A 16,527-nucleotide genomic window follows, 5' to 3' on the forward strand; every position below is an offset into this window, starting at 1 on the left:
GCAATAGGCAAGCAGCTTGGTGTGAAGAAATCTACTGTGGGAGCAATAATCAGAAAATGGTAGACCTACAAGACCACTGCTAATCTCTCTCGATCAGGGTCTCCACGCAAGATCTCAGCCCGTGGGGTCAAAATGATCACAAGAACGGTGAGCAAAAATCCCAGAACCACACGGGGGGACCTAGTGAATGACCTGCAGAAAGCTGGGACCAACGTTACAAAGGCTACCGTCAGTAACACACTACGCCGCCAGGGACTCAGATCTTGCAGTGCCAGACGTGTTTCCCTGCTTAAGCCAGTACATATCCGGGCACGTCTGAAGTTTGCTAGAGAGCATTTGGATGTTCCAGAAGACTATTGGGAGAATGTCTTATGGTCAGATGAAACCAAAGTAGAACTGTTTGGTACAAACACAACTCGTTGTGTTTGGAGGAGAGTGAATGCTGAGTTGCATCCAAAGAACACCATACCAACTGTGAAGCATGGGGGTGGCAATATCATGCTTTGGGGCTGTTTCTCTGCAAAGGGACTAGGACGACTGGTCCGTGTACATGAAAGAATAAATGGGGCCATGTATTGTGAGATTTTGAGTGCAAACCTCCTTCCATCAGCAAGGGCATTGAAGATGAAATGTGGCTGGGTCTTTCAGCATGACAATGATCCCAAGCACACTGCCAGGGCAACAAAGGAGTGGCTTCGTAAGAAGCATTTTAAAGTCCTGGAGTGGCCTAGCCAGTCTCCAGAGGGAGTTGAAAGTCTGTGTTGCTCGCCGACAGCCACAAAACATCACTGCTCTAGAGGAGATCTGCATGGAGGAATGGGCCAACATACCAGCAACGTGTGTGCCAACCTTGTGAAGACTTACAGAAAACATTTGACCTCTGTCATTGCCAACAAAGGATATATAACAAAGTATTGAGATGAACTTTTGTTATTGACCAAATACTTATTTTCCACCATTATTTGCAAATAAATTCTTTATAAATCAGACAATGTGATTTTCTGATTTTTTTTCTCATTTTGTCTCTCATAGTTGAGGTCTACCTATGATGTCAATTACAGGCCTCTCTCATTTTTTTAAGTTGGAAAACTTGCACAATTGGTGACTGACTAAATACTTTTTCCCCCACTGTATATATACGCTATAGTAATCAGTATATTTATTGATTATTGCTGTGGCTTTTCTGAGGAGAGCTCTAGTGACTTTTGCAGGTGGCCCTAATAAACAAAAAAAAGGAAATTGAGCAGAGAAATTCTCAAACAAGTTAGACTGAATGTAAATATAATTCATTATAACACTAAGCAAGTAATTAATCATTCAATGAAATAATTAAATGTAACTAGTGCGTGAAAACAACAATAACTTTAGAAGGGTTTGAAAACTACTGTACACTTACAGACCCCGCTCACCTTTGTTTGCGCAGGCGATCCACTGCAGCGGAGTGACGTCGTAATTATGCTGCCCCACAGAGAATGTAAACACTCGCACCTTCAGGAGAGTTCAAACAGCTCACATTTATTCAGGCTAAATTACACACACCCGCTCAGCCCTGCATGCAGACAGCAGCACTAATTAGCCAGAGTCCGTTCACCCGAGCACAGCGAAGATGCTACACACACTGCAGTGATGGAGCTGAGGTGTAGTTAACAGGCTGTAATTGGAGTTAGCTGTAACCAACAGCTCATCACTGTCACTGAGACACCAAACACCAACAGAAATCAATGTAGCATTTAGCATGTAGCTACTTCATCTAGCACTCAAGTACAACACCCTCCCTCAATGCAGGAGAAAATGATCCTGAAACAGATCACGCCATCCCCAACTCGCTTTCTTTTATAGGTCGGACAAAACTACATTCAACTTCACAACAGTGGATATGTGAGAATGTACAGGAGATTAGAGTGGGAAAAAGAACTAATAGCTGTAATAGCTGAAATTATCAGGGGAGCGGTCAGTACAGCTGGACACTCACTGTCTTGTTGGGCCAGTTGTGCTGCTCAAAAATGTCCTGAGCCCTGTCCTCACCGCCATCCGTAAAGAGCATTATGATTTTATTGCAGTTTGCTCTGGGTACGTTAGTGTTCTGCAGAGAGAGAGAGAAACAGAGAGTGTGTTTACTCAATGAACACTGATATTAGAATGAATACTAATAACATCCTTATAAAAGTTGTGTTTCATTATAGCATGTCCAGAATTCTCCTTATGGAAGTCTAGTATTAGGGGAGTTGGGGAGTTAGGAATGAGGTGCGGTGGGGATCATCCAACATCCTGACCTCACTAAGTCTCTTGTCACTAAATGCAATGAAATCTTAGTAAATCTAGTTTACAGTACTGCCTAGTAGGACAGTAGAGACAGGTACTCAAACAATAGCAGGATAAACTCTTTTAATACCCTTGATTATGAAGAAACAATGAAGGAGCAGCTGTTCCAATACTTTTGTCAATGTAGTGTTTATATGTTAAATTGTAGATATGTTAAAGCTAATGTAAGTATATATATAACACAATGTAAAGAGCTGGTGCTTTTTAAATCATCACTGTTGTCGAAACGAAACCTCCTATCTTTGACGAGATAACTACGGGAAAGGAGAGGTCTTAATAACACCCTTATTATTTTTTTTAGTCATGTTGGTTGTTTGTATTGGTGTAAGGCAGCTGGTGTTTTTAAATGGTTAAAACCTTTTGAGAGCTTTTCCAAATCGGCCTGGTTCTGCACTAGTCTTTAGGACTTAACGTGACTTTATCCCCTCTCTGACAGGTGAGGTGGTCTACAGTGCTTAGGGAGGACTGGGCTCTGATCTCTGGGTGAAGAAGCTCTCGCATAGTTTACTGCAGTTTTCTTGTAGTTTCGTTGCAGGCGTTGTTAAAGGTCTTACGTTGAGCAGCTGGTTGAAGGCGAAGCGGAAGCCGGATTTGTAGTCTGTGGTTCCTTTGGCCTGCATCTGAGACACATGCTCCTTAAAGATTCTTTTATTCCTCACATTCGCCTGAACCAAGTGTTTAAAACACGGCACCACCGCCTCTGCCTTTTCATTAAACTGCAGAGAGACAGAAAGAGAGAGAGAAGAAAGAAAGAGAGGAAGAAAAATGAGAGATGTAAGAGGGAGAGAGAGAGAGAATGAGTCATAAGATCACTCCCTGGAGATGTGAGAATGTCTATATTTAGAAAGCTCTCACGCTCTGTGTGTATGTGCATATGTGTGTATGTGTGTGTGTGTTAGACTCAGTGTTTCAGGCCCATAGGAAAAATGCAAAAGGTTAAAGGTCATCAGAACTCCACTCTCTCACCCGTGCCACATTAACGTAGTCGTCATCAGACAGCGTGTCCAGCATCTCCGTCACAGAGGCCTTGATCAGCTTCAGAGTCAGACCACTTACACTCCCACTACTGCAGAGAAAGAGAGAGAGAGAGAGAGAGAGAGAGAGGCCGTGAGCTCCATATTAAAGCCTACTGCTCTAGAACAGGATGTCTAACAAGCTCATATAGGTGTTACGGTCAGCATTTGGCTACACTGTGGAGGTTTTTGTGCTTATTTCATTTCAGCTGCTTCTTGTTTTAGTATATCGAAGTGAATTATGACTGTTGTGATTCTTTAGTGATTCATTATCACACTTCTACTTCTATATTTGTCCTAGAAACAAATTTTAAGAATTTTAGCTCAACTAAAGATTAAAATGTGCTCTTGTGAGTCGAAAACAGTCATGATGTTACCTTTTGGCCGACGCAAGCATTACATTCCACAGGAATTTACCAGTGAATACAACTAAACATACTAAATAAAACAGAGGGGTAGAGGCACTCACACATCTACAAGGATGACCATGTCTTTGGGAGACGAAGCTCCTTGGATATACCTGCAGAACACAACCAGATAAATCTCACCAAACAGATAATCAAGCAAATTTATTCAAATTAGGTCACTCACAAATATACACTTTTGTCTTTTAATAACGCTGAAGTTGCTAAGCATTAATGACAGTAAATAGCCAGACTGTTGTTTTAGAGGACAAAAGTAAAGGCTAACCAGGGTCTCCGTCGCACATCATAGAGGTCAATCTTATCCGGCGCTCTCCACGGTGTAGCTACAAACAGAAACATATACATTGGCTGTCATGGCAGTGGTGCCCCAGTGGTTAGAACACTGGGTTATTGATGACAGGCTTGTGGGTTTGATACCTGGGTTTGCTAAGCTGCCACTGTTGGGCCCTTGTCCCTCTCTGCTCCCTAGGTGCTGCAGCGATGGCACAATGTCATGTGTGTGTGCTCTATAGAGTGTATGTGTGTATCCACATACATTACAGTGAATAGTGTATTTAGTGTATTGTAGTGTTTATTGTGTATTACAGTGTAAGAGCGTGACGAATATTGCAAAATCTCTGACAGTGTTTAAGGAATATGTATAGTATATGGCATTATTGGGTCAGGGGTCAAAGGTCATACCTGGATAATACCTGGTTACCCCGGTGGCACTGCCGAAAGCCTGCCAGAGCAGTGAAGGGTCCTCTCTACTGTTCTCCATAAAAACCCTTTCCAAAGCCTGTGTCCAGTTCAGCTCATTCAGAATCACTGGGGCTACAGCAGTGAGAGAGAGTGAGGGAGAGAGAGAGACATTAGACTTCATTAATTCATTTAAAAAAACCCTGGGTTTCATTCCCATTTCCCACAGCTATCAATCTTTACTCTCTGTAAATCAGATCAGTTTTTTGTTAGCTGTAGTTAATTCCCCCAGCGCTGGGTCTTTCCCCTGCCTCGACAAGTCCACGCCATCAAAGTCTGGACCTGCTATAATTATACTGCCGTGCCACAGGAGAGTCCTGCGGGTAGTGCATATTCAAAACATTATCAATCTTTCCCACATTCCACTGCAGTGTTCTGCAGAGTTTCTCTCCGTTCACAGTTTACAGTCACCTGCAGACTGGAAACAGATGGTAGCATTCAGAAACGTCTGAAGGCCAAGGCGGATCTCCAAATAAATGGTATCCTTGGTTTAAAACCAAGAAAGGCGCATGGTTTTCCCACCAGTATAACAGTGTTTCCACAATAGTTTCATAAAGAAGTTTCAGAAAAACTTCAGATATATGTAATATATGAAAAAAGTTCAGATATATGTAATATATGTATATTTGTAAACTAGTTCCACACTGCAGACTCTTTTATTTACCTTCTGAGAACATCCTTATTGCTGCAGTAATGGATGGGCAATAATGTCCATTAATGGTGCCCTAAGGACACCATATGATGCTCTGAACACTAGCCAATACCCAAGCCATTAAAAGAGGCCTGGATCAGCCCTGATCCCAATCCGCTGTATTGGCCTGGGACATTTCTTCTTTGAACATACCTTTATGTGTTTTGTGCAAGTGAACTCTTCATATGAAACCTAACACAAATCCCCTTCTTATACATTATTAACAATATTATAAATAATTACTAGAACTATTAGAATTATTATAAGAGCACAGTATATCAGATTCAATGTATAGCAAATTCTGGCACACCGCCCCAACATTCTCCAACAAACCTACAATGATATCGAAAACTGTAGTTCTGTATAAATGTGATCAAAACTACAGTCCTTAAACTAAACAAAGGAAACCCAATGATGCAAAAACACACAGTTTTTACATTTATTTATTGAGCAAAACTATCCAACGTTAAAAAGGAACCTCTATGAGTGTTAGTTCATTTAGAGGGTAATTGAAATCAGGGCTGTGTTCCGCTTGCACACGACACACTAATACTAAAATATATACAATATACTAACCTTAATAGTGCGAGTTTGGCAGGTTAGTACATAGAAATATTAACATATTAGCCTGTGAGAAGAAGATGGCAATCAGGTGTGAGTTTTGCAGATCCTCCCTTTATTAGACATATTTGTCTTTCCAAGACGCATTCAACAATTAAAACTCCTCCAGCAAATTATCAAATTCCATCCCACACAGCAATCAGATTTCAGATTTCTGACTTCTGACTTTCTGATTTCTGACTACACTTGACTACTAAGTGTAAATGCATGTGGCTAAAATGGTTTTAACATTTAAAATAAAACATTTACACTTTTTGTAAGTGACCAGGTGTAAAGGGGGTCTTCAATTTTTTGCATCTTATTTCAACTGATCAGATGTCTAAAATACAAAATATCATTTCATTTAAATTTGAAAGAATATTACAAGTCAATTTACACCATATTGCTGGAACATACAGAAGGAGAGGGGAGATTTCTGGGACAGATTGCTCAAACCTATAGACTAACAACCCAGTGTTTGGATATTTTAGGGTTTGTGGGAAAATGTCGGGTCAGTGTGCTCTGGCCTCTGTTGCAAAAAGGAATCATTTATGTGTACCGCCTTTGTAGATGTCAGTGGGGATCTGCACTGCAGTGTAGGAGTAGTTGACGTTGTTCTTGAAGTTTGGGTCGTAAACAAACTCCAGCTTCAGAGACATCTGAGCTTCAATCTCATCACCATCCTGCAGATACAAACAGTGTCAAACTGAGATCTATGTACACTCACACACACACTGAGGTTTTGACAGTAAAGTCAGCATCAATAAAGTAAGTGATGAGAAAGAGATGATCAGATAAAATAAAATAAACAATACACTTACATAGTCCAGCTCAGCTTTAGAGTCATAGTACTCAATGTCCCACTCCTGCAAAACCACAAACCATACACACATATTACACCATACACTGATCTGCCATAACAATAAAACCACTGAGAGGTGAAGTGAATAACGTTGACAATCTGGTTCCAATAGCTCCAGTCAAGGGTGGATATATCAGGCAGCAAGCAAACAGTCAGTTCTTGAAGGTGTTATGTTGGGTATACATAAAAACCTGAGCCACTTTGACAAGAGCCACAAGACCTGTGATGGTTAGGTGACTGGGTTAGAACATCTCCAAGGCATCAGGCAGGTCTTGTGGGTTGTTCCTGGTATGCAGTGGACAGTCCCTCCCAAAAGTGCTCCAAAAAAAGACAACCAGCAACAGGGTCATTGATGCTAAGAATTTGCAGGACTTTAAGGGTCTGCTGCTAATGTCTGAAGGTGTCCAGAAACCACATTACACCATCAGAGGTCTTGTGGATTTAATGCTTTGACAGATCAGAGCTGTTTTGGCAGCATGAGTGGGACATACACAATATTAGGCTGGTGGTTTTATTGTTATGGCTGATCTGTGTAAATTGTCCTGTTGGATTAAATTGGATTTAATCCAGCTGAATGTTAGTGGACAGTGGAGGCTTCAACTGGCTCTGTCCTGTTTCTGAGTCCTATCACAATAAATTCAGTCCAACAGGTTAAATCAGCTGGAAAAATGAGCTGCTACTGTCTGCACACCTTCAAGCCCTACAGCATGAAATCCAATTCAACAGCTGTAACAGGGTGGACATCACTACCACTGCTCAATGAGTCAGAATGAGTGTGTGTCTGTGTATGTGTGTGTGTGTGGATGTGTCTGTTAGGAGTCCCCAACCGGTGGCTTTCACTTTGTATTCCCCCCTCCCTCTCTCTCTCTGTAAATGAGGTCAGAGGAAGAGGAGCAGTGCTGATCTTCATCACGCATCCTCTACATCAAAGCAGGAGCATCTGTGCTGCGATACACTGGCATCCGGGCTGCTGGTGATGGTGTGACATAAATCTAAACCAGGCCACTTACAGGGTGAACACTAAACCAGAAAAAAAAATCCCACACCCTCCAAGTTAACCGGGCTAACCCAAGCCTTTTACACGCCAAACCGGGAAAAAAAGACCTTCATTATGCTAAACAAGGCTAATTAAAAAACTCACACTTACTAAAAAAGACTGAACTAGATTTTATACTTGCTAAACTAAGACATTCCAGGCCCTTTACATGTTTAACCGGGCTAACTTAGGCCTTCAACATGGTAAACAAAGCTAAACACTGCTTTCTACGGCATTACCCAGGGTAACCCAAGCCTTCTGCATGCTAATCCATTTTAGGTTAATAGTGTTTAATATGGAAAATCAGGCTAAACCTGGTCATCTACATGCTAAAAGACACTAATCTAAGCCTTATTTATGCAAAAGCAGAATAAACAAGGCCTTTGGAATGCTAAACTGGCTAACCAAGCGATCCTAAGTGCTAAACCATGCTAAACAAAGCCAAGCCATGGCCTCTGCATCCTCTAATCCAAGCCTTTCACAAGATAAAACAGGTTAACCCAGATCTTCTAGATGCTGAAACAATGGTAGACCGTGGTGCAATCATGCTGACCCATGCCTTTCACATACTAAACCATGCTAACCCAGGTCATAAAGCTTAAACCTGAATTCTTAAAGGCTAAACCAGACTTTATACATGATCAAATCGTGCATGCTGAACTAGGCTGTCATTTCATAGTGACTGAGAGAACTGAAAATAATAAATAAAGTGACAGAAATGAACAGGCCACCTGACCTTGATGCTGTCCTGCCATCGATGCGCTTTTTGTACCCTCTCTGCTTCACTGGCCAGTTTCTGTGAGAAAAAAGTATTATTTATAATTGCTATAACAATTTTTCTGTAATATAGTAGTAAAAAGCACTAATTCTCACACTTAAAATGTTCCAACAGCAAGCACTAGAGTCTGTAACATGGCTGTTCAGTCATTAGACTGGCTGGTATCTCACTTCATATCTCTGCCACTGAGCTTCTAAGCAGTATTCTACCTCAGGAGCATCAAGCTGGCACATATCAAGGAGGAACATGACCTGATTTCAACATCAATCAAACAGCATCACTAAGACAGATCGCTTTACTCACTTCTAGCGCTCTCTTTTTCTTTGCCAGGAGCTTCTCGATGTCCGATGCCACCTTCTCCACTATCTCTCTAGGGTTGTTCCTGACAAGGCTGTATTGCCTCCTCTTCTCACTGTAAATCTGAAACAGAGGCAAGAATAGTCCAGAATTCCTTCTCCAATTGTAACTACACGAGTAGTTTATTTATGACACTGTTTAACCCAGACCTTCTACATGCTAACCACGTTAAACCAGTCCATATTAATTTCACAGTTAGCATGCTGGCTTGCAGCGGGCATGTTCGTTTACGTAAACGTCTCGGTGGAACTACATAAAAACAGTTAGGCCAGGATTTAGGGTTAGAAAAAAGGATTAGGATCAGGGATTAAGGGTTGGGATTGAGTTAGGATTTAGGTGTTAGGTTAGGGCTTATGGTAAGGCTCATTATGGTAAGGGTTAGAATTAGGTTTGGGTTTAGAGTTAGAGTTTAGGTTTAAATGTTAGGGTTTAGGATTATGAGTTAGAGTTTAGAGTTTGGGGTCAGGGATTAGGATTAGGATTATGGGTTAGGGTTTAGTATCAGAGTTAGAGATAGGTTAGGGTTAGAGTTTAGAGTTGGTGGTTAGGGTTTAGAATTAGAGTTATGGTTTGGGTTTAGGGTTAGGGTTAGAGTCTACAATTTAAGTGTAGTCAATGATTTGTTTCACCTCTATTCTATTCTCTTCAGCAAATGAAGTAGAAGCATAGTCCTATCTAATTCCTACTCTCGTCTTAGGTTTGCTGGGTGTCTTCCGAGCCAGTTTCAGTTTACTTGAGTTACAAACTTCAATTACCAAAGAATAGCCCCACCAGTTTGCACAGATTACTGAGTAACGTGTGTAATAAGCCTTGGAGTGTTGAGGGGTTACATGACAATAATAACCCAGTGTACGAACATGCAGCTGGCTGCTAATGGTTTTCACTCAATCAAGAATGTGAAACGTAAACATTTTGCTCTGGGGTGAAATATTTTGTGGGACTGATCTGTTGGTTTTATCCAGTGGTGTTGCAGAGGTCTTTTCTCCATCAGTGAAAGAACTGAGAAGCTAATGCTTATGCAAGCAGCTCCGTCGAGCGAGAGCGCCTCATTAGTTCTGTAAAAAACAAAACGGAGCTTCTCACAGGAAGAACCTCCAATATTTAGTGCTCAGATCAATACCACCATGTCCAACTGGGCATGACTCCTACACACAGCTCCACGTCATACACGCACACACACACTGTCAGAAGTACATACACTCACACCACACCTCCATCTTCCATAACTACAGTTTATTTATAGCCCCCTGCGTGTAAATCAACAAGAAAACACATCCGCTCTCGCAATATACAGCATCCACCGGCGTAAAGCACTCATTTACATCTTCTCATATCTTCGCTGATGCTTTAGAACCTTATAACTCAATTCTTGTGTGCGCTTTACGTTGCTTATCACCTTTACACCAACTCTTTACACATAACTCTTTACATAAACATACATTCAAATAAAGAACGTTACCATTCCAGACATAAAAAAACGGTTTGTTATAACAGTAAAGACCTGGCCAAGAAATTTCCTCTGTGCCATTCTTTTTGAGTTTTATGACATATGGCTTCATAACAGCCTCAAAAAGAAGCTGCAGTGAAGAGGAAAAGTCCAGAGGGAGGGAGAGAGAGAGAGAGAGAGAGAGAGAGAGAGTCACTCAGGGACCTCTAGGCCTGAACACCCAGCTGGCAAAAAAGACCCACTATCCCATCTGGAGACTGAACATTCAACTCAGGGCAAGGAATGAAAATTGGGGTTAGGCTGAGACAGAAATTACCTAGATAGAGTTAGACAGAAATGAGCAAGCAGTTCTTACTCCAGGCTTAGGATTGGATGGACATCCAAGAATTCAACTGACATGAAAATCAGAAAGGAGCTAACTCTAGAATTAGGCTGAGATGGACAACTCTAGAGTTGTAATTAGATGGAAATGAACCCGTAGCCAGGGCCATCTAAACGTTGGCTCTGCCATCGGGAGGTTGCCAGATGCCACAGTCATTCCCGGGGAGAAGACTGTCCTCTTTCTTTCTCTGGGTGGGTAGGACAGTCTTCCCCCAGTAAGTAACTCTAGGGTTAGATGGAAATTAGCTAGTGGCTAACTATAAAATTGAACTATTATGAAAATTAGAATTCAAGAAACGTTCTTCCATTACCCCATAGATTCTCCCAGAGGACATTTAGCCAGAGGTCACAACCTCTCAGGAATTAACAAAATAATACAATGGTGCTGCGTCTATGATACTGCAGGGCCTGACTGCTCCAGAATTATCTATATGCTTTTTAAATTCTCCATGGCTCTTGTCCAGATGCCTTGTCGGTCCAATATTATTACAGAAACCACTTTGTAATACCAAAGCCAGTGGGGGCATTCATTTTACACTCCGACAGAAAAAAGCTTCTGACCTTAAAAAAGGTCACAGAAGATCAAAATGGACCAGCAAATTTAATTAAATCCATTAACTCCGACAGCAGCCTTATAGCAATCGTAGTGCATATCCTTAGTGAAACACTGGACGTTTTATTTTAATGCAATTTATTAAAGCAATGGCATCAAGCCAGTAAAAACTAGCTTCATATAACTGAATGCCAGTGGTAGTTTCACACATCATCACTGAGACATTTATTATCCTACACTGCTAATGTTAGCATGCAGAACTATCCGCTTTTGGTTCCATACATCTGGATATTATTTAAGGTATACCACAGTTAGCTTTGACCCAACCTGCCGCTCATTTTCACTAAGGTTTTAATTTTGAATCCGTGTGAGAGGGTCTAAACAGTTTACTGCTGTGAGCTAAAAATCTCTAGCTGTGTTTGGAATCTATCCTTTTTACAGAACTAAAAGAGCAGCGTCACCTTTCTTCAGACAATGACCAGCTACCACCTGTGTTAAGAGACTAATTACACCTTTTTTTGCTGTCCCGATGTTGCAAAACCTGTGCTGACGAAAGGGCCTACGCCAAAGACAATCAAATCTTATTAACTGTCAGGACTAAATTTACGATTTACTTCTGGTAGAAATAGTGCACTATATAGTGTGTCAGCCATTTTGTAGTGTTGTTTAAAATCTACAGCGCAGTCCAATCTCTATATAGTTCATTATATCTTAAAATGTACAGTGTACAAATTATGTACGTTTGTATGTACAAATTTCTAATTAATGCCATAATGCAATGCAGTGGCGTATTACTACTGACGAAAAAGAAGGGCCAGGCGCAAAGTGCTTATAGGAAAGTCTGTTCACTCGGTGGTCATCTTTACAACTTCGCCAGGCAGTTCTTTCCACAAATAAGACCAAGCTTCGATCTCTATGAATGGGGAGAGACCAAGAATCAAAGCTGGTCTCTCAATTCTGGTCAAATCACCAGAAATCACATATTTTAAACATACCAAATTTGACAAAAACCACGTGAATAGTTTGTAGCGTTCGGCCAAGTAAGACACTAAATCTTTGATTTTTGGCTTGTTCTGGCGACTCTGTTCTCCTCACTAGCACCTTCACCCTCTTTTTGTTGAAAGGGGGACTTTATCTGTAAACAGACGCCATGATGAGTGTTCTCACATTAATATTTCAACCAGTGTCCGGCCTCCTCACTTATCAGGTCTCTGTTTTGGCTAAAGTAAAGTAGGCTACCTGTTTACATGAGCTAATGAACTAATGCTAACACCAGAGCTAACCTATGCATCAGTAGATGTTGAGAAGGTCTATATGTTTTTTTTCTTCTCATTGGATGCTGGATGTAACCAACATGTTTGTTTATGTTGTCTAGAGTAGATAGCTTTATTACAGTTTCCTGGCAAACTGGTCACAGTGCGCTCGTCTTTTTGCAGAAGCAAAGTATATCATAACATGCTTACATAATCACAAATGCACTTAAGCTTGACTACACTCCATTGACACAATAAGCTTTAGCATGGACACTAACACTAACGGCTGTAGTCTCTTAACCAGCAAGGTGGAGCTACAATAGAAGGGTGTTTGATAAAGTGTCCAGGAAGGGCTCTGCGACACAGCTCAGTTTCTGATTGGTGGAGCAGTCCACACTGCTTCTGTGTAAATAAAGTAGAAAAAAATCTCATTAAGACTTTTTAATCTACAGCCAAACCATCTGCTCAGCTTAAAGACAGCATGAAGGACACACATCCCTCTATCGGTCCATCTCTATCTCTCTTTCAGTCCAAACTCATCAGAAAGGAATCAGGCGACAGGCATTCAGACAACCTGTTACTGCAAACTCTGCCAAACCAGGAACATTTACAGCCTGGTAGAAGCTCTCTCTGCATCCAAGGGGACAATTTCAATGGGTGTTTTTAATGAGAGGTGTAATCAATTAAATTCAACAGTCTACGCATAGTCCTCGGAGGAATATCAGCCTTTGAGGAAACCCGTTTGGTTGTGATGTATCAGATCATTATTGGCTAGAGCTTTACTTATAATTTCTGTGTCTGTGTTCATAAGTGCTAGAGGTCTGGAGCTGGAGGGTAGATTGGGGTCTTTATTCGGTTTGAGATGAAGGGAGATAATTGCAGCATTCATATCTGTCGGTAATTATATATCATATTATAATATTTATACATATTGAATACACATTCATACACATAATCATATTATGTTTAATTTCTAGCATTACTCTCTTAAAAAGTGTTGTTAGGATTGGCCAAAAATGCTCGTAAAACTCGGCAGGAAATCCATCTGCTCCTGGAGCCTTGTTAGGCATGTGTTTTAAAGCACTATGAAATTCTTCTAGCGATACTGGTTCTTCAAGTGTTTGTTCTTGTTCTTGAGTTCATTTAGGACAGTATTTTTTTAGGAAGGTGGAAGGTTTATTTGGGAAGGTTTTTTAGGAAATTTTTAAAAACACATTTTAAAAGTATTATTTATTTCTTTTAATCACTGGAATTATTGTTTTTTATTTATTTTGCTTAATGAGCTTTGCCAGGTACTTTCCAGATTAGCTGTATTCAATGCTTTAGTGCCTGAGTCTTTGTAGCAGGAATTTAGTTCTCTTATTTGTCTATTCATTTAACTGCTATTTTAGTTTTCTTATTGTATTTTGTGCTTATTTAGATGGGTAGTTTAGGATTACATTTTCTAAATCTCTAATTTTTAATTACTTTTTTGTTTTCTGTCTGTCTTTCTTTTTCCTTTATGTAGCAAATGATATTATTTTTCCTCTTAAGACAGCTTTTCCAGTCTCCCAAAGTTATGCAGATGGTGTTTCTGGAGAATCATTTTTTTCTATAAGGGATGTCCACTCTCTTTTAATGCAGGTATCGAATTCTGGGTCCAGTTGTGCTCTCTTAGACTCAGGCTGCCAATGGCAAGGCAGAATTGCTCAGGATTCGAACATGTGACCCTTGGGCCATAGTAGCAGCACAACAGACCGCTAAGCTACTCGCTAAATATGACTTTACTAATGCAAACTTAATCTATAACTATAATCAGATGCTGTATTAGATTTGGTAATAATTGTCAATGGTAATAAATGTCATGAATACTGTGGTTAATAAGAGGAAGAATATTTAATGGCTACTTTTAGTCAAATAGCATAAATAGACTGAATACATGTAGCATATTGATATATGGCTGATTATTGATTAGTGTTAGTTATTAGTGTCACACTGTGACAAAAGTGTGCTGTGGTGGAGTGTAGAGATGACTCACAGCCTGACATTTCAGCCTCCGAATAACACACACCAATATTTGGCAGAAAATTCTGGAAAGGCAGAATGGTTATTTTTACTGCTCTCTCTCCCTCACATATACACACACACCCTCAGAATACTCTGTGGAAAGCAGCATTACCTGCCAATCAAACACACACACATACATGCACATCACACACACACACACACAGCTACTGACAGGCATGACATTAACATACACTCACACATACACACATACACACACACACACACAAAGATTATTTCATCAGAATATTCCATGGAAAACGACAGTATCCGCCAATCAAACACACACACACACACACACACACACACACACACACACAAACTCTTACCGCCTTTAGCTGCTGCGCTCCACTGATGTGCTGCAGGACTCTGTCAATCTCTTGCTCTATCCGCCGGGCCCAGTGCATTATTCTACACAAATACACACACACACACACACAGTTGTCAGTGTTTTGAGTATATGTAAAATCCCTCCATGTAATTACTTTGCTCAGTGATCTATAATTTCTCATGTTTCAACACGGTCAGCTTTAACTGTTTCAACAGATTAACTTTATTCAGTCTCCTCCAGATCCTGGAGATGCTTAAGGTTCTGCAGGCTTTCATCAGCTTTTCACCTTCTCTCCGGTCTCAACACATCAGACAAGTGTCAAACCTGTGATGAGCAGGGGAGAATGTGTAAAAGCACACCGGGGCTAAACGATTCACACTGGAGTCCACACATATTACATTTTTTGACATAATGCGAATCTGGCAGTTGTTTTTTTTACAATGTGTCCAACGTTCATGATAAATGAACCAACAGAAATACTTTTTGCATTGACTTCCATTGAAAGATACAAAGACCTCTGAAAGGGGCCCTGTGGTATCTGGCACCAAGAGCAGATTTAGCAGCAGATCCTTTAAGTCTTGTAAGTTGAGAAGAGGGACCTCTACGAGCATAAATTACTCTGTCGTTGGTTCAACAGTTGTTCTTGCTTGGAGCACTTTTGGTAGGTACTAGAGGTGGGGGACAAAACTGATTCTAAGATGATGTGCATCGATTTTCTAAAAGTTAATTGATAACATAGTGTTGACAGAATGTAACAATGCATATCTCGGAAGCACGGAAGTGTAGTGTCTAGACTGTCTGTGGCGTGACCATAAGAGAGACGAGTGAGAAATCTGACCGACACCCTCCGTATTACATGCTGGCTTAGGGAGACACTTTGGCTCCTATTAAGTTGAAGGGAGAAAGGAAAGAACCACACTATATACAAGTTGCATCAAACTAAAGTATTTTGGAAACACGACAAACATGAGAAACCACATTACACATTTCCACTGTATACAGATGCAAATCTTTGGCAATAAAAGTTGAGTGACAGCTTTGACATGGAAGCTTGCTTAATGGTGCTCTGGTTGAAAGAGGACCATCAAGCAAGCTTCCCTGTCAAAGCTGTTACCCAACTCAGATGACCACCAAGCAAGCAATGTCAAAGCTGCCACCTAACTCGGGCAAAGATTAAAGCTAATAACAAACTCCATCACAACATTTATTGCCAAGGATTTGACGCTAAGTCATGGAATCAGTGAAGAAGATGGGTAGGATAGCTGTAACATGTGAGTCATGGACATCCATTACAACAGAATCTTATGCCACTGTAACTGTGCATTTTATCACCGATTAGTGGCAGCTAGCATCTCAAACAAGAGCAGTGAATGAGAACCACATGGATGAACATCTGGCTGAGCTGTTAAAGAGTGTAGCAGAGGAACGGCAGATCACTAAGAAAGGTTTAGCTGATAAAATTCATGGCTTTTGCTGCTGAACCAGGGTAAATTCCTACCAGTGAAAAGCTAAGCCCACATGCTAAACCTGGCCTTTCAGCAAGCGCTCAAGCTGCCCACTGTGTGGAGACGTTTTTCCACCACAGCCCTACTGCAAAAACTTCCAGTTGCCTTCCAGCCACATCGCTTCTATAAAAGATACTGGAAGTAAATTCATTATGGATCGTTATAAATAGATTCCCCTAGTAGGTACTGACC

At 40.8% G+C, this 16,527-nt stretch overlaps 1 protein-coding gene across 1 annotated transcript in view; it reads right to left on the bottom strand.

Annotated features, from left to right (window-relative positions):
- Nucleotides 1-16,527, bottom strand: part of cacna2d2b (calcium channel, voltage-dependent, alpha 2/delta subunit 2b) — a 51,436-nt gene that overhangs the window by 24,389 nt on the left and 10,520 nt on the right. The window contains exons 2-13 of the mRNA XM_072666588.1: nt 14,829-14,910; nt 8,769-8,885; nt 8,424-8,483; nt 6,611-6,655; nt 6,349-6,472; nt 4,442-4,573; nt 4,026-4,083; nt 3,805-3,855; nt 3,289-3,388; nt 2,877-3,038; nt 1,973-2,083; nt 1,410-1,488 (exon numbers count right to left, since the gene is read on the bottom strand). Coding sequence (XP_072522689.1) covers nt 1,410-1,488; nt 1,973-2,083; nt 2,877-3,038; nt 3,289-3,388; nt 3,805-3,855; nt 4,026-4,083; nt 4,442-4,573; nt 6,349-6,472; nt 6,611-6,655; nt 8,424-8,483; nt 8,769-8,885; nt 14,829-14,910 — 1,121 coding nt within the window. The remainder of the gene's footprint in view (nt 1-1,409; nt 1,489-1,972; nt 2,084-2,876; nt 3,039-3,288; nt 3,389-3,804; nt 3,856-4,025; nt 4,084-4,441; nt 4,574-6,348; nt 6,473-6,610; nt 6,656-8,423; nt 8,484-8,768; nt 8,886-14,828; nt 14,911-16,527) is intronic.

Source organism: Salminus brasiliensis, chromosome 21 (genome assembly GCF_030463535.1).
Source record: "Salminus brasiliensis chromosome 21, fSalBra1.hap2, whole genome shotgun sequence".
Classification (NCBI taxonomy): domain Eukaryota; kingdom Metazoa; phylum Chordata; class Actinopteri; order Characiformes; family Bryconidae; genus Salminus; species Salminus brasiliensis.